We start from the raw sequence: 23,192 nt of genomic DNA on the forward strand, positions 1-23,192 counted from the left end.
CTACACCGAAAGGCTTCATTGGTAGCCTAAGTTAGCTTTCTCTGCTTTATCACTGTAATGGTGAAACAATTCAAGAACAAAATACAAGTATCGACACAAAATTCTACAAATGTTGTATTAATTGGCCAGTTTTGTAAAGTTTTCTACATTTTTTGACAACACTTGAATTTAGAGGTCTGCAAATTTCATCACACTTCTGTAATAATTAGACAACTTAGAACTGGCAGGCAGACAAATATAAACACAAAGGTTGATTCACAAATCAATTCATTGTTCATAAAAAGCAAATTTCATATTAAAACAAATGTACACATAAACAGACGTAAAGAAATGACAAATAGACTAACCACTTTGCCTGCTTGCAACCAATGGGAGGGAGTTAGCATAAATGCTCTTGAAGAATCTGAACCTTTTCTTGAAGCACGAATAACCCTCTTTTAAAAACCTTTTGATTGTGTCTTGATGGAAAACCATGAGGCTGCTGCTACCATGTGAACCAAAAACAGAAAGTGAAAGTAAAAGACCTCAAGACCGAACCCAAACCCACAAAAGTCGCTAGAGTGCCACCAGGAAAGTGGTCATGTGCTGTAACTACAACAAAAAGCCAACAGTTTTAACTGTGTTCCCAATACAGTGCATGGGTGCAGAGCAAACATAAAACAACCCCTTTAACTCATGATAGCACAGTCCAACTTGTACACACAAAAATAGAGCAAAATGATTAAAGTTAATGTCTGCGTTTACAGGTAGGTTACTGTTTTTTCCAGTTTCTTTGAAATCTACTCCAAATTGCACAGTAAGAAGGTGATAATTAGCAAATAATTGATTCGAAATTAAATCACAACCCACTTATTTCCAGAGAAGCAGGTGATAAATAGCTGCTCAGTTCTTGAAAACAGAAGTTAGGTTCATTGTTTCCTCTGATAATTACCTTTGAAATGTTTAGGGAATAATTCAGTTTCCCAATAAGTAGTTGATAGTTAGCTTTTTGTTATTTAATTTCACCAAGTTCTCTAGCACCTAGTTTGTTGATATGTATAACTGAGATCACATGCAAAGTGATAAACCTTTATGATTAGGCCTTTAATGTTTTACATGATACAACTGGAAGCTTCAGATGTGATATTCACCCAGAGTGGGGTTGTAAATTGGTTTTACCTGATTATGACAGACACTGTGAGTAAAGGTTCACTGCAAAACAGAATCTGGACAGAAGTTATGAGCTCATTTTCACCAAATTCTCATGAAATTTCAGGGTTCATTTCAAAGAAATAAGAAAAACTTTGTCTAATTATTACCTAAGTGTGATGAAATTTGCGAAACTCTAAATTCAAGTCTAAAGCCGCGTTTCCACCAAGCAGTCCATGTCGGTTCGTCTCGGTACGGTGCGCTTTTAGCTGCGTTTCCACTAACTCATCCCGGGACAGATCCCTAAAAACCGAGACGAGCCGCCCCACTTTTTTGTGACCCTTTCGTATGGGTGCCAGACTGAACCGATCCGCTCTCGGAAGGTGGAGCAACACACTGCAGACTGTTGATTGGTCTAAAGAATCGTCACTTACCCCGACAGCGGCTGCATTGCTCCTGGGGTCACACAGACTTCTCTGAAACAAAGCTTGACTGCACTTTGTATCAGAGAGTTACATGAAAATCACAGAGAGGACGAAATGCTGCATGTCTTCATCATTGCTCTTTGTTTACTGTCTCGCGTTTTCTTCTTTGTTGGTTTTATTAGCGGGGTAAACTGTGTTGCGCTGCTACGGCGTCGCGCTATTGTTTACCAGCTGCGGCTTCCGGCATCCGGCTTACACGCCGCCCACCACGAGAGGGCACAGTTTGCTGTGGAAACGCAAACAGGATCAGACTTAACTGTCCCAAACCGTACTGAACCGACCCGGACTGCTTAGTGGAAACGCAGCTTTACACATCTTTTTCCTGAAATCCACCTTGAAATCCTGCCCCCTGTTGGGATCAGGTTAATCCTGTTTTTTGGATCAAAGAGATCCAGATCCTACTGAACAGTTCTGAACAACACAAACTAAAAGTTTGATCCATATTTGATCTAGGATGGGACTACGTGATCTGATCTGATTTTGAAATCCTTCTTTCCAATCTGATAACCAAAATCTGATTGGATCTCCTTTGAACAACTGGCCCAAAAACTGAAATCTTATTGAGTGTTTTTGACTTTTTTCAGTAGAAAACATCTTTTTTGACTTAATATGAGCCACATTCACCTTACTAGTCCAGAAAAATGTCTAATTTCAAGTTATTTAAAGACAATTTGAGGTCTGAATTGCTGTAACAAGTAAAAAAATGTCTGCCAATGGAGCAAGACATTGTTCCAGTTTTAAGGTAATTTTTGAGCAAAATTTTCTTGTTCCATGGCAGATTTTTTTTACTGGTTGCAAGCATCCAGACCTCATTTTTGTCTTTAAATAACTCGAAACAACATTTCTCTAGGCTGACCAGTTGAATTTGGCTCACATCAAGTATAAAAAGACAATTTTTACTTAAAATAAGACAAAAATCCTTGATAATACTTCAGTTTTTTGCAGTGTGCAGCTTGATCCAGAGTGAAATCCTCGGGGTCAGATCCATCCATGTAGACACTGTCATGCTCCTTAAGAAAAGAAGATTTAGGTATGAACATGTTGGAAAGAGTTTTACACTCAGCAAAGGGAGAAAAGGAAAGAATAGATGTTAAAAAAGGAATTATTCTTCGCCCTTGCTAATAAATGGGTCCTGAGTGTGAACATAAACACTGAGATTGTATATTGGCGGGAACCTTGCTCTGCAGAGAGACGTGAAGGTTTGATTCCCAGCTGTTTTCTCTGAAAACAAACAGAGCGGTAAGTTGTCCTCCATCCTGTGAGCCGACTAAATGAACGAGCATTCAGGGAGGAAGAGTTTGTATCAAGAGCGCCATAAAGATCTGCAAAGCTGTAACGTAGACTTTTCACCCTTTGTTTGAGGATTTGCAGATTCCAAAGTTTGGCGAGAAACGTCGGAAAGCCCTGGCTTCCTGCTGAGTTTGCTGACTTTGACTGGAGTCATTAAGAAGTCATTTTGTTCATGGGATGATGTCCAGCATTCAGACTATTTTTTAAATGACTGGCAGGAAATTTACCCCCTTTTTTTTAGGCTGTATTCCTTTCCTCTGAGTGTGCAGTAAAACATTCTCCAGCTTGTTTAAAGCCACTACAGTACGATTTGAGATCTCAGAGTTTGGTTTCCCTCACCACTGGTATCAAAACAGAGAGTGTGTCACTCAGAAATGACTCCAAAACATGATAAAAGGAGACGAAAGAATAACAAAAACTCTGCAAACTTCAAGGTAGGGTATGCAGGATTTTCCTAAAAAAAGAAAATGGCAACTTTGGCAGAGAGTAAGTGTGGTTAGCTCATCATGGAAGCTGCCAAACGCCAAACAGAAAAAGCTTTTTCCCTAACGAAGGTGAAGCGCTTTGGGAACTTGGTGGGCAGCACAATATAAGGAGCGACGTGGGTTAGCTTTCTGCTAACCAGGTATGTGTCAAATACCTGTGATTAGCTTGTGCTAACATGCTAAGTCAGGTGTACAGGTCTCAAGTCTCTTCAACTTATAAATATGATGCTACAGGTGGTTCCTGGGCTAGTGAGTGTGTTTACATAGTTACGGTCGGCTGTGGGTGTGTGCTGCCGCTGGCACTGAGCCAAGGAGGAGGAGCCCAGTTTGAATGTTGTGTTTACTAACAAGTAACAGAAATTCCTGAATGACACTGGTAGCTCAGGGAAATCAATGCTAAAAGCTTCATGGTTGCATTTACAGCAGTAAATGTCTTAAATCATAATCTGGCCTGATGTGACAGTCTGATTAGGCCTTCACTTTAGAGTCACATCTCCTGTTTAATACCACTGAGCACAAGTGGTGCCCTGGTGGCATACCAGTGTAGGGGACTAGCCAGAGTTGCTGGCATACCACTGACTGTGGCACATACATGGCTTAGCATACCATCAACTGCTCCTCAGTTTCACTGTCACTCAGTTATTCAATTACATTAGTACTAAGCAGCTGGGCTCAGGAGGGATGCTGTGTCTCCTCGTCCACAACATCTGACATCACTCTAATAAAATCCTGAACTGTGATTGGCTCATGCCTTTAAATAATGAAACTGAGAAGATTTATTGTTAATTCTGACTTTTAAAATGGTAAAAGCATGAAGGAAAGTTGTTCATTTACACGAGCAAGTTTACTTCACTGCAAAAAACGGAAATCTTATCAAGTGTTTTTGTCTTATTTTAAGTAAAAATTGTCTGTTTATGCTCGATATGAGCCACATTCTCCTGGTCAGTCCGGAAAAATGTCTTGTTTCCAATCAATTGAAGACAAAAATGAGGTCAAATGAAGCAATTCAGATTTCATTTTAACTTTAAATAACTTGAAACAAAAAAAATCTGTAGCTCCCTCCCTGACTGAACTCAGGTTGTAAAAACTGCGACAACACTGCAAAAAAACTGAAATCTTATCAAGTGTTTTAGTCTCCTGTTCAGTAGAAAATGCCTTTTTAGGCCTAACATGAGCCGCATTCACCTGACCAGTCTAGAAAAATGTCTTATTTCAACTTATTTAAAGACAAAAATGAGGTCTGAATTGTTTGTAACAAGTAAAACAAAATCTGCCAATGGAAAAAGAGAAAACTTTCTTGTGATTAGACATTATTCTAGTTCAGGCAAATCTTTACGCTTATTTTTCTTGTTCCATTGGCAGATTTTCTTACCAAAGGAACTTTTATAGGTACCGACGGAATTGTGTTTAGGTACCTAAATGCATTCTTGTGACTGTGAGGGAGTGAAAGAGTGGGCAATTTTCCATGCTGGACATGAACACAACACAGGAAGTTAATATATTGAATAATAAATACGTTTAATTGAAATCGGAAAAAAAAAAATTGAGATTTTTTTAACACATGAACACAAAAAAGTACCAATAATTGGTACTGTTGAGTACCGGTACCAATTGCCAGGTACAGGGTATTGGTACCGTATCTTTTCAAATGTGAAAGGTACCAATCCCTACTTGTTACAAGCAGTTCAGACCTCATTTTAGACTTTAAATTACTTGAAACAAGACATTTTTCTGGACTGATAAGTTTAATGTGACTCATATCAAGTATAACAAGAAAAGTTTTACTTAAAATAAGACAAAAACACTTGATAAGATATTACTTGTTTGCAGTGAAGCACCAGAAATATCAGATTTGAAGGATGTATTTCATAATAATTAAGCCAACATATTCTACAAAAGTCGTGAGCTCAAAGATGAGTTTTGGTGACTTTAAATTGCATCATTAGTTTATAAAATGCAGTTCATAAAAGCAGCAAAATGAGCTCTGCTGGTTATGTAAGTTTGAGGTCTGCTTCGTGAAACTTTAAACATATTTTTGTCCAGTGTCATTTTGAGAGAAACAGTTGATCAGAAAACGTGCTCCTTAACAAAAACCATATCCCATTTTTTTGGGATGACTGCTGATGATGTTGTAACTTTGCAACAGTGATTCAACAGTGATTCAGAATCAACATGGGTGTGTTTTATTGGCCATGAATTCAGCGTTTCTCTTGACCGAGGAATCATTTTCTTTCAGTTTCTCCTTTAGAGACTTTCACATAACTGTTGTTCCACTTGTCCACCCTCAAACACAAGCACAAACTCCTCGAATGCTCTGTCTGCTCCGGCCCGTGGGCCCCTGGGCTTGAACTAGAACACAGAAGAAGTCTTTGAGTGGAAAATGACCTTTCACATTCCTCTCCAGTGTGTAAGGGACTGTTGTTGGGTTTCTTTCCATAAAATTAAAGGTAGCAGGTCATAAACACCTGCTGTTGTCCCTCTCAGCTCCAGCTCAGGACTCCTCTGTTCCATAAATAGAGGAATCAAAGCTGGATCAGGCCGGGGAAAGTGGCCGGGCCAGGGGTGTGGTGGACCCGGGTGGGGCAATTGGCAGCATTGATGAAGGGATAATAAAAGCTCCACAAAGTGTTAGTGAACAGCCTCCAGCACTGGTGTTATGAGCCTGCTGTGAGTCTTGGGAGCTCTCCAGTTCATTAGCAGTGTGTAGCCCTGTGTTTCCAGAAGAAAGAGATCCTCTATGAGCACGATAATAAACAGTCTGTTACAAAAGGAGCGGAAATCCAGCCACAGCAAACTGCTTTGATGGAAAGATCATGCCTATTTACTTTTATGTGCGTAAAAGTCACTCTTTGAGCAACAAGCCGAGCCAAAGCAGCACTTTTGGGACGGTCATCATGTCCTCCAGTCCTCCTGAGGCCTGTGAAAATGTGAGATAAGCTGTGGGAGTTTGGGGGCTGGAGACCCGGGTAGTGGATTCCCAGGGGGTCAGTTCACTCAGAGGCCAGCGGACAAGGGCCGTTTCAAGCTTTCTGTTTTAAAGGCTGCTGAGGCCGCGGGCTGTGCCAGCGTCTCACACTGAACACCGCCGCTAACTATACCACATTGTGTCATGTTACCTCCCAGCTGAGCCGACAAACTGCTGGAACAACACGGTCTCTGTAAGTTCAATGAGGCGTGAAGAGCGGGGAAGTGATGGATGTGGGGTCGACCTCGTGTGTCTGTTTTACTCAGACTCATGACTGACCAGCTCTGCCCTGCTAACGGGCAATTCAAGTCATCAAATCACTTGTTACTGAAGAATCAATGGGCGTTTTGACAGAAGATGATGGGTTACTACTCTAATCATTGATTATTGATACAAAACCATTAAAAAACTTTAATCGTTTTGTTCACTGTCAGCCGTTAAATATCAGATGGTTTGATTATTTTAAACTTTTTGGGTTTGGACAGTTTTCCTTTGAGAATGTGAGTTTGTATTTTAGATAGAAAGCACAAAGACAGACTGCTTTTTTATTACAAGTAAAATAGATTCTATAGATCATATTATACTGATACTACACTAGAAGAGGTAAGATAATACAGTATTACACTACAGGACAACACAAGATGATTAGATTCGATGACACATGAGGGTACAATACACAGTACAATTAGAGACAAGACAACACAATGCAACATGATAGAAAATGAGATGAGACAATGAAAGAAAAGACAACACGATTTAATATGAGATGAGACAACACAATATGATACATTAAAATGCAAACCCGAGGATGAGACAATATAATGTAATAGGAAACAAGATGAGAGGACACAAAATAAGACAAGAGAACACAGTGTGGTATCAAATGAGATGAGATGAAATGAGATAAGACAAAATGATATATGATACAATTTGAATTGATACAGGACAAGATATGATATGATAAAATATGATGTTTGATTTGATATGATATCATTAAATTTGATACAATGTATGAATTTTAATGTGATATAAGAGAAGATGATATGATATAACATGATATGATATGATATGATATGAAATGATATGATATGATATGATATAACATATCATATCATATCATATTATTAAAATATCATATAATTTACATTACTTGATATATGATACAAGACACAATGATACGGTATGATTTGGTATGATAATTTGATATGATACAATATATGATTTTATATGCAATATGAGACAAGATGATAGGATATGATATGATATGTTATTTGATATATGATACAAGAAGCAATGATATGATTTGTTGTGATTTATATTATATGATATATGATTTCATATTTGATTAAGACAAGATGATACTATATGATATGATTTATATTATTTAATATGATAAAGGACGCTATGACATGATTTGATATGAACAAATATAATATATGATTTAATCTTTGATATCATTTGATATGATACAATATACAACTTGATGTTATGAGACAAGATGATATGATTTGTATTATTTGATATTTGATACAACAGGTGATGATATATTAGGATTTTACATGATACAGTATATGATTTTATATACAATATGAGACAAGAGGATAGATATGATATGATATGATATATTATTTGATATATGACACAAAAAAACGGTGGTATGATTTGATATGATATGATATGATATGATATGATATGATATGATATGATATGATATGATATGATATGATATGATATATTATTTGATATATGACACAAAAAGCGGTGGTATGATTTGATATGATATGATATGATATGATATGATATGATATGATATATGATATATGATATGATATGATATATGATATGATATATGATATGATATGATATGATATGATATATGATATATGATATGATATGATATGATATATGATATATGATATGATATGATATATGATATGATATATGATATGATATGATATGAGGTTTAATATATAATACATGACAAGATAAGATATTTTGCAAGACATAGACTATATGTTATAGTACTAGACAAGACAACGCTCTGCTTTGTGATGTTATACAGTGATACATCAAGAACAAGCAATATCACATGATGTTAAACCATTAAAAAAGTTTTAATACATAAAGTATGATAAGGTTTAATACAAAGGATACAATGAGTGATGACAGTGAGATATATATATTATAAAATTAAATGCAATTTAGTACAGAAAGATATTTTGCTTTATGTCACAACAGGATAAAGTATGTTTCACTTTAACTTAACCTGTTGTAGTATGGATAACATGAAAATCTCATGAATGAGAAAAACAAACAGAAAAGCACATGAGATGGAAAGGATGAATCCTAAGAACACAAGTCTTTTATAAAAAGCATCACATTTCAGACTAATAAATGAAACTAAGGAACAGAAAAAAGAGACCAATGATGGAAATAACTGCCAGGTTTAGCTGGTGGATAATAAATTGATGCTCTTTGAGTTTACCTGTTTGACTAAACAGCAGAACTCCTGTAAAAACCCATGACCAAAGGCCAGGTCTTTATCAGTGTGCTGCACCGTTTCCCAAATGAGCCCCCTGTTTCTGCCCATTCACATCCTGCACTAACATCCCTCCTTCCTGCTATAACTCTCCCACTGCTGATGAGCTGGGTGGTTCTCTGCTGGTGCTGCCGCTGATGGGATGGCTCTGTGCCCGTCTGAGGAAGGAGGATGGGTGGGTGGACAGTGGAAAATGATACGATAACGGACAAAAAGAGAAAGAGAGCAGAAGGACGAATGGCCTGAGTGACCTCAGGAAAACCTTTGTGTTTGTGGAGCGGGTTTGGCCCCGTGTTGGCAGACTCTAGCTGGGCAAAGGGACACATGCTGCCTGTGGAGCTCGTCTGTGTTTTTGATTTTGTTTTTAAACACAGACGAACAGAGCTAGACCAATCAGGAAGCCCTCGGCGAGGCGAGTACGGCCGAAGAGATGAAAAAGAGACACCACTATCTGCTTTTCTCATGTGTGTGTTTAATGAAGATGTGAGATATGATCACATTTAGCTCTGTTTTCTTTCTGTCTGCATTGTTTCCAGACCTGATGCCAAATCAAACACTTCTCTTGTGGTCCTGCGTGGAGCCGCCAACAATATCTCTCAGAGTTAAAGCCAGCAGGATGAAAAGAGTCAATGTTTTTACTGCACTGAGAACTTAGTGGTGTCTCTGTTTTTACTGCATTCAGCAACATGATGAGACTTCTGTCTGTTTTGAAGGTTTCTGAGTCCTTACATCTTCCTCACATTTATGTTTAACCCTGTGGATCTTTGGCAAACACTCTGCAGTGAAACCACATCTTTTACACTCTGTGATGCTCTGATAATCTGCAGAATAATCAGTCTGTGCACGAGTGTAGAAAAATGTTCAGTTGCCGTAATCACGGTTACGCAACATTTATTTTTGTGGTTGAAATTATCCATGTGTCTGTGGTCGAACAAATTCCTCACATTACTTTTGTTATTTCTTTTCTCTGCAGAAAGACGTGAAGGAGGTGTTCACGCCCATCGCGTTCGAGGTGGCGTACAGCCTGGGGAAGCACAAGCTGAGCGGACACCAAGATCGAGACCTGCCTGCGCTCACGCCGGTGCTACGGTGGAGGAAAGGAAACAAGATCGCAGTGAGGAATGAGGTACTTATCCACAGTGTTGGGCAAATTGGTTTAAGACCAGACCAGACGATTCTGCAGATTACCCAGAATGCAGCAGCACGTCTGTTCTTTAACCAGCTCAAAACAGCAGAGGTCACCCTGCTGTTAATCTCTCTTCACTGGCTTCCAATCAGCTCCAACCAAATTCAAAGCTCTTCTTCTGGCTTATTAAACATTGACAAGACCAGCTCCTGCCTACCTGGGGTCCCTCATCCAGGTCTACACTCCTCCTAGCCCACTACGCTCTGCTTGTGAAAGACGCCTGGTGCTCCCAGCCCAGTGTGGCTCCAAATCTCTAGCCAGACTCTTCTCCTCTGTTGTTCCCAAATGGTGAATGAATTACCTAACTCTATACGATCCACAGAGTCCCTTTCTACTTTAAGAGATGTCTGAAGACTCATCTGTTCAGGGAACACTTAGATCCTTAATCTGACCCTTCTCCTCTTTGTCCCCAGAGGTAGGATGAGTCAGTAGGTCTAAGACTCAGCTCTTATTGATTTTTCAGCACTAATTACCGAATGTTGTTGAAGGTTGAAGTAAATTGTTGCAGCAGTTATTTGTAGTTTGTTGGCTTGATTATTCCAGATTAATTAAAAAAAATAATCCTGCTCTTAATGGCAGCACTGCAGCTGAATAACTTGTAGCACTGTCTTCGCGCTAACTAGGTTTTTCCTTCTGTCTAAATTCTTGCTTGTGTAGTATGTCGATTTGGACAAAAGTGTCTGCTAAATGAAACTGTAGAACTGTGAAACTTAAAATTACTTTTAAAAAAGTAATTGGTTACGGTTACTTGTAACTTTCTCAAAAAAATAATTGAATAAGTAAGGGAATTATTCCTTCATAAATGTAATTAGTTACCAGGGAAAGTCTTTATTGCGTTACTTTACGAAAAAACAAACTTTAATTTTGCAAAAGAAGTCAGTTTTTGCTCTGAAAAAAACTGGAATCGTTTCAAGTGTTTTTGTCTAATTTTTAGTAGAAAATGTCTTTTTAGACTTAATATGAGTCACATTCACCTGACAAGTCCAGAAAAATGTCTTGTTACAAGTTATTTAAAGACAAAAATGAATAAAATAAAATAATCCTCCAATGGAACAAGGGAGAAGTTACTTTTATTAAGATATCATTCTAGTTTCAAGCTAATTTTTGATCAAATTTTTCATGTTTCATTGGCACATTTTTTAACTTGTTACAGGCAATTCAGACCTCATTTTCTACCGAAAATAAGACAAAAACATTTGATAAGATTTCAGTTTTTTGCAGTGCATATGTCTGTTGTTGCCTTTTCCATCTATGGCGTTGAAGTGGCATCTGTTTACTACCATCCTGAAAATGCCAGTTTTAACCCCACAGATTGCTCAGCACTCGCACATATTAAATCTACAGCTCCTGTCCTGTGCCTGGCTGAGTGATCCAGGTCAGATAGACTTGACAACTCTCCTGATTTAGGAGACTCTCCCGTTCTCCCATTCCTGACTTGTAATTTCTCCAGATTAACCCTTTATTTTAAAGTCTGGTCCTGTCATCTCTAATACTTTTTCAACTTGGCTTCTTGTGCCCAACATTCAAACCTCAAAAAGCATCCACCCCTCTCCCTGGAGTTGGTTTGATCCAAAGACGCTGCATGAGATCCTCTCTGACTGAGGTTACACAGACGCTCACAGGTAGCTGTGTGAGATTTGTTGCTGAAAAGTTGACTTTAGCATCAGCTCTTTGTTACAGACGTGTCGATATGATTGCTCTCACCATTATTTATGTGTCTGACGCTTCCCTCCACATTTTATTAGCAGCTCCTCTCTAACGTTTGAAATAGTAATTAACTAGTAACAGCATCAGTTTAATGACATTATTCCCAACACTGCTTAACACCATGAAAAGGACACAGCGTTTGCTAACTTGTCACATTTAAACATATGTTAAATGAAGCTGTGGATCAGATGCTCCTGCTGTATCATGTTGTCACACTATATCTGTGTGAGTTTTTGTCAGTGTGTATTCTTGCTTGTTGTTTCTCGGGGTGCAAGTTTGACTTTGTGGTTAAGTTGCGCCTCATGTACGGAGGCTGTAGTCCTGCAGCAGGCGGCCTTATTTCCTGCAATCTCTCCCACAGCTTCCTGCTCTGCCTACTGTCATCTCCTCTTTAAATAAAGGCATGAAATCCTGGAAATATTACTTTTGAGTAAAAAAGAAATGAGGTCGACCTTGATTTGCAGTGGATGAGTGGAGCTGTTATCCCTGCAGGAGGAGACTAATTCCACCTGAATTAAGCGAATGATTTATTTTTCTGAGTCAGAGGGCTGAAAAACAGAAGATAATAACTCCAGTTAAAGCCTCTTTTTGTTACATTTTATGTCCGTAACAGTAATTTCCAGCTTATTCAGACCCTGGTAGAGTTCATCTCCTCGGCTGCTCGTGGAGGACTTAATCTGGTTTTACCTTGGACCTCAGAAGGAATGCAGGAAAGAGCTCAAACTGAGGTTATAATGATTTGGTGTTGGTTACCAGTTTATTATGCTCTGTGTTAGCTTTTCTTGAGTGGAATCCAAAAAGACTGATTCATTTATTTTCTTTGCGACCACCTCTAACCTGCCCAACATGTGTTCCCCCACCGTCTGCGCTCCATGAGGAGAGCGGAGGGATTTACGTCTCTCAGCACCTACAGAATCCATTAATCTGAAAGTCATCATCCTTACACCGAGCTTTGCCGCTTGACTTAAGTTTCCTTAAACCAAAGACCGTCCTCTGACTGATCAAAGAGAGATCAGATGGAGTAAAGATTTGGCCCCCCCTGGATGATAATCCACAGGATCTGTCTTTCACTAACACAACACTGCCCCCTAGTCTGAGTTTAGAGTCAGCATGAGGTGGTATGAACTCTGTGCTTCACTGTTTCCTCCTCAGACCCTGTTTGAGAAGAACTGCCTGTCGGACGACTGCGCCGCAGACCTGAGGCTTCATGGGAAACTGCTGCTCTCTGGGTAAACACCTGTGACTTCACACTTCACATTGACTCTGTGTTTCTGGCTCTTTCTGCACGGACGGAGGAAGCCAGCTGACGTCATAGGCTGAGTGGGTGTGGGTGGTGGAGCCATGACACATGCTTGGAGGATATCCATATGTTTTTCCATACTTAGGGAGTTCCCTTCTCTTAGTCTGTGTATCTGTTCTCTGTGTTCATGGAGAGACAAAACACGACCACCCTAGAAACGGGTATTTTTATCCGTCAGTCGGTGGTGCTTATCTACATCTTTCAGAGGGATTTTTGAGACAGAAGCAAACCCTTCTTTTTTTTTTCTTGAGTAACTTTTAAACAGACAGTGTAATATTTAAAGAAAGATAACAGGGAGCACAGCATTTACAGGTGCAGGTTATTTATTGCAGAGGTTGTGCATCCTTCTGTCTACAGTACCAAGTGATATTGAAAATGATATGGGATTTTTTTTTTTTTAATTTTGTGGATTTGCTTCTTCGCATGTCAGTTATGGCCTGAAACTTAAAGTAAATTTGTTGTTTTTTTTAATGAAAATTTTAAAAAATAATTGATTCACAGGGCCAAACATTATGAGACAACTTGAGGTGTTGGAAAAAAAATACAGCAAAATACCTTGATACAATATTGATATTTCAACTTCAGGGCTGAAATAGGTGAGGTCCATGACCCGCACGCAAATCCATGCCGAAAATTTTTTCTATTTTTTTATTTTTATTTTTATTTCATTTTATTTATTTATTTTAATGCTACAAGTCACACAAGATGTTTATTGTTGAAATATCTTTTAATTATGTGGAATCAGCATTTCCCAAACAAAAATGTATATTTTTTCAAAAAACAAATCAATGTTTTACATCAAAGGCTAGCTGAATCCTCCTGTGACCAGCGGCATCCCACCGTCAAAGGATATTCTCCTGGTTCACCTCCACTTTCTGATGCACATGCATCATCGCCAAGCCTGTCAGTCTGTCGTTGGACATGGTGGATCTAAGAATGACCTCTCACAGGCACAAGTCGTCACTGGCAAAACAGAGCACGCGTCACGTGACTCGATGCCCTCAAGTAGTCGCATCATTGTGACGCATGCTCGGCCAGGCGCTCAATGACAGGCCGAATTAGTGCCAATTATCTAAAAAAATATATATTGTGGTCACCAAGGTGTAGATGGGCAGAGATGTGGTCTACAAAGTGCTAATAATAAAAACACTCTAGTTTTTGAACGAGGTTTGGCCCGCTGTTAAAGGCGACACAGGGCGCATTTGTGGGTACGTGCATCAGCTGATCAAACAGCTGTTCACTGCAACACGCACACAGGCACAAACACAACACAAAGAGAACACAAAGCCCATGGATTTAAAAGCATATTCACAGAAAGGTTTCAAGTTTTTATGAGTTTATATTTTATTCAGCTGGGCATATTTTGGGAAAAAAAAATAAGAAAAAAAAACTCAGAAAAATTGATGAGGTCCGGACCTTGCTGACCTCATACCTGGTTACGACCTTGTTCAACTCATAACATTGATATTTTTGTAAAAATAAATACATATTTTATTTTTAGTTAAGATGGGTTTTTTTTTTCATTTATTTTGTCATAAAAATATATGAAGAATATAAAACTTAAAATTCTCAAAGGAATAAAAAGGAGCAGAAAGAAGATTAGTCCTCTTCTATATATCTGCCCCTTCTTTCACAAAATGTTAATTAAACACAAAATAAGAAAGAAAAACAAAAATGCTGTTGGCTAACATGCCTTCTAACTTCTCATTAACACTTTTTACAGAAAGACAACAAGCAAAATGATCCATTTACAAAGATGCTAATTTCCATCAAACAAAAGTAATACAGAAAAACTAAAACAATAACTTGTTATAATTGTTTATATTTTCTTATTTTTTTTTATTTTTTCTTGTCTATTGCTATGTTTAGAATATCTTTCATCCTGTAATTTTTTAATATACTGGTTTTGATTTAAAAAAAAAAAAAAAACTGAGTGGGGAGTAAAATACGACTTCTGCACCTCCACTGCAGTAGATGGCGCTGATGGGCTACCCCGCTGTATGTTGCCAATAGACTTTATAGAGAAAATCATCTTAAAGCGTTTTGAAATATTTCTTTTTTAATCTTGATCATATGGATTTTGTTTCACTGAGCAAGTCAGTCTGTCGTAAAAGTCAATGTTTTCTTTTTCCATTTTAAATCTTGAGTAATGTTGCTTGATTAAGGCTACATATCATGACCCAAGTATCATGATACATATCGTATCGTGAAGTTCTTACTGATGCTCAGCCCATATATTAGTTATACATGTGTCTTTGTTGCTTTAAAAGAAACTTATTCGTCCCTGAAGTACTTCCTTTTCTCTCCATCCCTGAAGGCTGCACACCGGTCACCATCTGGCCCTGGGAGGAGTGAAAAACGTCTCTTTGAATCTGACCATCTCCAACGCCGGAGACGACGCCTACGACACCAACATCTACCTCAACTTCTCCAGAGAAGTTTTCTACATCAACTTCTGGCAGAGGGTTTGTTACTCTCCTCTCACTCGAAGCACCTGCTGTTTATTTACCCGAGCGCTCCTGTTTATTTTCTGAAACGTATCGATGCAGTGAGTCACCGAGCGCCGGATTTAACACATGACGCATCAAATGAATATCGTTAGCTCCTCACTGAGAGGTGCGTTTTTTCTCTGTGTAACAGTTTATTTTAAAAGACTGAGGAAGATTAAATATCAGGAGAGCAGTCTAAACAGTGGAGTGCACAAAGAAGAAGAGCAGGAGGACATTTCTACTTAAAACTGTGTCCAAGCTGTGAGCAGCCCCGCAGACAGGAAGATGAAGAGCAGGAGCAGCAGCTGTCTCATCTCATAGGTCAGCTCGTCTGGGTCCTGAGAGCTGAGATCAAACCAGTACACACACTTCATATCCTCACAGGCTTGACTTATGTAGCGTTGAAATCCAGTACTTAGGGTCCAAAACCGTCTCACAGCGCTGGAAAATCAGTGAAACTGGGTTTGTAAGGTGAGGATTAAGTCTGACTTTCATGGAGATACTGATGTGGGACCAGTATCAGGGATTTGGTGTAAATCCAACCCCAACGCTAGTCTGCATCAACAACACATCTCTCTAAACCAGAGGTCTGCAACCTTTACCTTTATGTTCCTAGGAGCCATTTTTTCTCTGCTCACCTAGATTAAAATAATTCTGGGGCCAAAGAATGCACGTAATCTTTAAAATAAAGACAAAAGAGTTTACAAAATTCTACTAATTGTAAAAATTTAGTAAATAAATGTTCAAACAAGAAGTTTTTTTTTAACTTACCCATGAATTTTTTCATTTAAATTTGCAAAAATTATCATAATGTTGGAAAAACTTTCAAAATTTGCATAAATCTTTTTTTTTTTTTTTTTTAACGAAATTTAGTTGTTTTTTTTAATGAGATTTGCAAAAATCCTTTTTTATTGTTTCTTAAATTTCAATTTCTTTTTTAAATATATTAAAATTTTGTAAGTTAAACTATGGCTAAAATTTTACCTGCTTTGAAAACATAAGAAAAAAATGTAAAAATTAAAAAAAAATATATAATAAATTTGCAATACTTTTTTTTTTTTAAATTTCAAAGTTTCATTTTTTTTTAATTTTATCAAATTTTGAAAGTTAAAAAATGGTTATAATTTTACTCGTTTTTAAAATACAAGAAAAAATTGTAAAAATTAAAAAAAAAATTGCAGTAATTATTTTTCTGAAATGTTAAAATTTCAACTTCTTTTTAAAATTTAATTAAATTTTGAAAGTTAAAAAAAATGCAAAAATTTTACTTGTTTTGAAAATATGAGAAAAAAATGCAAAAATTCCAAAAAAAGCCATTTTTTTTTACATTTTTAAATGCTTTACTTTGATTACATATATTTAGAATTAAATAAATTGAATTAAAATCCGTTATTTCCTTCCAGATTCATAATTGTGACTAAGAATTCTTAATTTCAATCACATTTTTATAAAACTACAAAGAGCCACTGCAAAGGAGTCAAAGAGCTGTATGAGGCTCCAGAGCCGCAGGTTGCAGACCCTTGTTCCAAAGCATGAATATCACGAGTCTTTTTTTATAGACAACCCAGCAAAATTTGTGCAAAAGTTGGAGTGAGCTGATGCGTGAATTCAGAAGGTAAAAGTCTGAATAATTCAGGCAGAACAGCATAAATAAAGCATAAAGTTACACAGAGATTGGTGTATGGGTTGGAGTTTCTCAGAAGTAGTAGATTACATGGTAGTGTGTGTTGCAGTTGGTTGAGTCGAGCTGACCGACATCCTCTGTGGGTGATACACTAATTACTGACAGGTACCTCCTACAACCTACTTCAAAAAAACACACACTGTCCCTTTAAGGCAGGATAATCCAACCAGCTTTCTGAACCCTTTGAACTCCAACAAAAATCAATTTCAGCTTCTGTTCCTGTTAAAGAAATTTCTACCCACTGACATCCCACGTTAAACCTGAGAGGTTTCCACGCCGTGCACTCTGAGGATGGATTTCACAGCCGCCGCTGCCTCCTCCGTCAGCTGAGAGACACGCCACGTCACATACTCTACTGCCCAGCATCCGTCACGAAGGCTTCCCCCTCACATCTGACCCCTCTGTGTTTACCCTCCAGCTGGGTTTGCACCACAGCGTCTCTGCAAAGCCCAAAACCTGTGACATGATCTGAACCCCTGACGAAGCTGGAATTGAGTTTAAATGCAGCACATGCTTCAGGCTGTTATTAAGAAAACAGCGCTTCAGTTTGAGTTTCAGAGGTAATCTAATGAGCTGCGACAGGATCAGGTTGCCAGCTGCTGCACAGCTTCATTTTGCACAGGAACCTGATAAGTCAGGGTGGCCTGCTGCTCACAGGGAGCAGGAAGTGAACAGTATAAAGAGATGACAAAGAGGCCACGGAGCAGATTTACTGCTGAGACTTTTCTAATTACTCCTGGAGAAGTCCGAGGTGACGATGTGACCTCTTTTTGTAGCGTTAAGGTCAGCTCTGAATCCCCTCCCTGAAGGCTTTTCCCTCCTGTGAGCCAGCGGAGCGTGAACTTGTACTCCCCTCAGAGTGGGTGTGTTATCTCGCTGTTGTTCTTGCAACACAAGCTGTCAGGAAGCTGTGGAGGTGATTTAGTTTCAGGAGTGCTGCCTGCTCTCCTGAGGGACTCAGAGACTGCAGCAGCAGCTTCTGTGTTTTCATTTTTTATCTGAAATATGTCGGTCGTCAGGTCTTTGTTATATCATCGAGAAAGGTCAGAGATGTGCGGTGTCACTGTACTCCTGACAGAGATCTATTCACTGATACTTCACCATGTTTATCTTTATCTATTAGTCACTTCACTTATTTAGATTTTACACTTTAATGACGTGTTACATCAGATTAGCAGCATTGTGAGGAAGAGATGAGGTCTAATCCAGGGGTATTTTTGTTTTTATTTTTATAATAATGGATAAAACATGAACTAATGTCCTCCTAATTGTTGTCGATCAGACTGTGAATGTGTGTAGAGATCATATCATCCAGAAGAGCATCTGCAAAGTAGCAGCTCAGGGATGCTGCTCCAAATACGTCATTAGAAGGTGAAATCCTGGACAAGGGAGGGTCATAAAGTTCTGTGGATTTAGAGATTTAGACATTAAAAGCTCTCACTTTAGGTTGTCTCTAATAAGCTCTCTGAGGCTCTCAGATCTCAATTCTTAAGAAGTGTTTTTGTCTTATTTTAAGTAAAAAATGTGTCGTTAAACTTGATTTAAGACACATTCACATGATCAGTCCAAAAAAATGTCTTATTTAGGTTACTTGAAGACAAGAATGAGATCTGAGTTGCTTGTAACTAGTGAAAAGAATAAGCCAATGGAAGAAGAAACTAGAGTAATGTCTTAATACAAGTACATTTCCTCTTTCAGACCTCATTTTTGCCTTTAAAAAACTTGAAATAAGACATTTTTCTAGACTGGTCAGGTAAATCCAGCTCATATTGAGTCTAAAAAGACATTTTCTGCTAAAAATAAGACAAAAACCCTTGATAAGATTTCAGTTTTTGCAGAGACTCTACCATAGCCTGTAAAAAAATATAGATGTCATCTTGCTCGACTCCAAGTGAGGTCTCCACAAAAACTGCTCCCCCTGGTGGCTGGCTGCAGTATAAGTTAAAAAATCCATCTCCCCAGTCATTCCAGATGGACTGTGGTCAAACTTTAAAAATTAATACACCTGATAGAAATGTTTCTCACGTCTGATTGTTGTGGTGATTTGAAGATATAATTTGGCTGCCTTGTATTTAAGTCCTCTTTTTCTGAAAAGTTTCGTTTTCATTCGTTATACGAGGTTAAAAACGAGGCTTTACGTCACGTTTAATGATGATTGACAGCTGCAGTTCTCGTGTATTTTTTGGGGGGATTGTAAAATATGTCTGGAGGTAGAGTCAGGAAGTGATTAGACTCTAGAAAGAAAGAAAAAATACATATTTTTTGTCACCCAGCTCCACTCAGATTCTCCTAAAATCCCACACAGTCTCTACTGCACAGACTCTGGCTGCACAACTGCTACTAATAGCTGTGCCTGTGACTTGGGAATTTTGGCTTCAAAACTGAACAATGATAAATTGCAGAGCCACACTGTCCACTCTTTATACAGTCTGTGGGCTTTACTCACTGATGCTAATGCTAGCAGCAGGTGCTCCTGGGACTGAACTTTTTTAGGTGAATTACAAGTTTTCACCTGTAAATCCTTCAACCTGAGTCCTTTTTTTTCCTTCTTTCTGAATACTTGTAGAATGTTTTCAAGTTTTAATTGTGTAATTCTCTGAAGTACTGAGAAATGCACACCAGTGATGCCATTTTTTCTTCTTGTTAGCTTGTTGAAGCTGTGATTGTTCTTTTATGTATTTAAAGGGGCTGTGAGGAGCTTGAAAGTGATCGTGAAAAAGTCTCCCTTCTAGATACACACCTGATCGTAATCCATGGTTTAAAGCGAGATTATCAGCTGCAATATAGGTTATTTGGAAGTCTATGACAACACCACGCTGAAAATGATTTCTGTGATTAATTTTGTAGTGATGGTGGACACTGGAGCCTAACTGTCAGACAGAAAAAGGACAGAAGAGCAGAAGAAAGATAAACAGGAGAGAGATAGAGCACAAGCTAAAGGCTAAAAGGGCTAAACTGTTTGTGCTAATGTTGACTCCAACCCACAGTCAGCATTTATTCTGCAGTGGTCTGTTCAAACTTGAGAGTCTATCAATAAAATGAAGAGTGAGGTTACGTTAGCTCTGATTGGTAGATGACTGGCAGGACATAACCAAACAACAGCGTTACGTAACTGTACTGGCGTGGTTAAAAGTCACATCTTTACGACAGTGTGCTTAAGACTCCAGGCCAGCAGGTGGCGAGGCAGCCACATTAAAGTGACTGGACTTCTTACAAAGATCCATTATGAAGGTGTATCTCTCCCGCTTCTTAAGTGGAGGCTCTGGATTTAACAGTTGGAAGAAACGAACGCTGTGGTTAAAAACCAGAAACTGGGAATGAATCTGAAAAATGTGTGAAGTTGTGAAACTCAGTGGACCTTCAAACCGAGAGCACACAAATCACACATTTTCTTGGCTGTGAAGCGCAGCTTTGCACATGAGAGTCAGAGGTGGATCTTACTCCTCGTACCTGTGGAAAACATAAAGTAGGTGATGACACAAGCTTGGAGGGCGAGCAGCACAAAGTCGGACTAAAATCTCAAACACCGGCGTGGATGGAGACATGGAACGAAGTGCAGAGCGTGCAGAGATGAGCCTCCTGCGCCCTCCTGGGTGTGTAAACACTCCCTGTGATGTTTAATGGACCTGCCATTTGGGGAAACTCAGCGTGTTTGTTTCTGACACAGAAAGACAAGAGAAAGCTTCAGGAGCAGGAGAGAAAAAGTGCTGAACAAACAGACTTTTGCACCGTGTGTCCGTGTGCTCTGCTCTCTCTCAGGGGCTGCCAGCCAGGTGGATGATGGGTAAACAGGCCCACTTCCCAAATCCTCCCCAGCCCCATGGGACGGGCTGTGTTTGCACAGCAGCACAGAGGACTACAGGAAATGGAGGAAATTCCATCATTGCCAGCTGAACTGAGGTCCCCACCTCCTCTTGTGGCGCTCGCTCCGGCCTGCATGCGAGGGGCAGCTCGGCTCATTGGAGCTGACTTAATGAAGATTGAAGGCGACCACACCCAGGACGCACACAGGGAATCTGCTGAATAAGAGGAACAGGAGTGAGAATGATTCCTACGTCCACCCTGGCACCTCTTTTCTTTATCTTTTGATAAACAGAGCCTGGAAGCGGCCTGCAGCTCCTGCACGCAGACGTTTTGTATGATTTACATGAAGCCTCTGCTCTGTTGAATATTTCAGGAGTCTCTCTTTCACATTCTTTTATCATCACAGCATCTCTGCCCTCCTTCACGCTCCCAGCAGAGCCAGCTCAGCCCACAGCCTCCCAGTGAACTCTCGCTTTAAGAATCCTCACTCCTTGTCGGGTCAGGGCCGCGGTGTTTACACAGCACAGCCGGAGAAGCTCCATATTGTTTAGACAAGCTCCCAAACACACAGCCTGGAGGTTGGCCAATTACCCACCCGCTAAGATGTGTGTGAGCCATCAAGGCTTTGTGCATTCTTCTTTTAACTTAATTTACAACTTTGATACAAAGTTAGGAGCTATTCTTCACATGCAGCAGCCTTTATCTGACGGTAAACTTTGATCTGAGGTTGTGGATCGTCCTCTGCATCCTGCCGCTGTGTCTTCATCTCTTTGTCTTCTCAGACTCAGACTCCAGTCTGTCTGTCTTTATCTGCCTCCTCTTACCTTCTGTCTATCTGTCTTTTTGCAGGAAGAAAAAGGCATTTCCTGTGGGCTTGTTGATTTGGACTTCCTTAAATGCAGCGTGGGATTTCCCTTCATGAGAGCACAGACTAAGGTAACGGTGCACGCAGAGCTAGAGACATTGCATGTTTTTTAAGCTCTGTTTTGCCAGGAATATTCCCTCCTTAAGGGAACCCCAGCCTGAACTGCAGCACAAAGTTTCACACAGAGAACAAAAAGAAACAGGAATTATCAAGCAGACATTACAAGCAAAGATACATCAGCAGTGCTAAGCAGAGAAACATGTACATTCACCGGTCAACTGGTCCTTAATCCTGATTTCAAAACTTTCTGAGCTAATAAAACTCTCCAAAGTTTCAAGAAAAATGTGCTGCAAACCCCCTGAAACCCCTGAAACCCCCTTAATCTGAGAGATAGAGGCTGCGAACTCGAGCTATAGGCCTGATGTTTATCCATTGTGATGACTGGTAACGCAGCTTTGTGGCACTCAAATCATTCAAATCCAGAGTCTTGAAGGTCTGCACAGGCCAAATATGAAGTGTGTAGAAGTCAAGATGACACTTATTTAAAGGTAGGGTCTGCAGGAATTTTCATTACTTGTTAGGAAACACAACGTTCAAACTGGGCCCCTCCTCCTTGGCTCAGTGCCAGCAGCAGCACACACCCATTGCTTCAGATCAAGACAATGAGAATGCACTCACTAGCCCAGCAACCACCTGTAGCGTTGGGTTTCTTTGAGGGAGAGACTTAAGAGCCGTGCACCTGATTTAGCATGTTAGCACAAGCTAATCACAGGTATTTGATACATAACTGGTTAGCAGAAAGCTAACTTGCGTCGCTCTTGGTCCCGTGCTGCTCTCCAAGTTCCTAAAAGTGAGTGAAAGTTGAGTCAAGCTTCACCCTCATTTAGGGTAAAACCTTACACTACAAAACTGAAATCCTATCAATTTTTTTTGTCTTATTTTAAGCAAAAGTTGTCTTGATATGAGCCATATTCAACTTATTGGCCCAGAAAAATGTCTATAAAAAGCAATGTTAAACTTTATTTAGGATACACAGTTCAAATCCAGAGTCTCGAAGGTCTGCACAGGCCAAATATGAAGGGTATAGAAGACAAGATGACACTTATTTCAAGCTAGGGTCTGCACAAAGTTTCATTACTTGTCCGTTAATACAACATTCAAACTGGGCTCCTCCTCCTTGGCTCAGTGCCAGCAGCAGCGCACATCCATTGCCTCAGATCGTGACTACATGAACACACTCACTAGCCCAGCAACCACCTGTAGCA

At 39.3% G+C, this 23,192-nt stretch overlaps 1 protein-coding gene across 2 annotated transcripts in view; it reads left to right on the forward strand.

Moving 5' to 3' along the window:
• itga9 (integrin, alpha 9) overlaps positions 1–23,192 on the forward strand; it is a 106,269-nt gene that overhangs the window by 61,848 nt on the left and 21,229 nt on the right. For both annotated transcript variants that reach the window (XM_074675883.1, XM_074675884.1), the window contains 4 exons: positions 9,866–10,018; positions 12,938–13,014; positions 15,403–15,550; positions 21,912–21,998. In XM_074675883.1, the coding sequence (XP_074531984.1) occupies positions 9,866–10,018; positions 12,938–13,014; positions 15,403–15,550; positions 21,912–21,998 (465 nt within the window). The remainder of the gene's footprint in view (positions 1–9,865; positions 10,019–12,937; positions 13,015–15,402; positions 15,551–21,911; positions 21,999–23,192) is intronic.

The sequence above is a fragment of the Halichoeres trimaculatus genome, unplaced genomic scaffold, assembly GCF_033239565.1.
Source record: "Halichoeres trimaculatus isolate MK-OKI-2021-1 unplaced genomic scaffold, fHalTri1.1 fHalTri1_scaffold_8, whole genome shotgun sequence".
Classification (NCBI taxonomy): domain Eukaryota; kingdom Metazoa; phylum Chordata; class Actinopteri; order Labriformes; family Labridae; genus Halichoeres; species Halichoeres trimaculatus.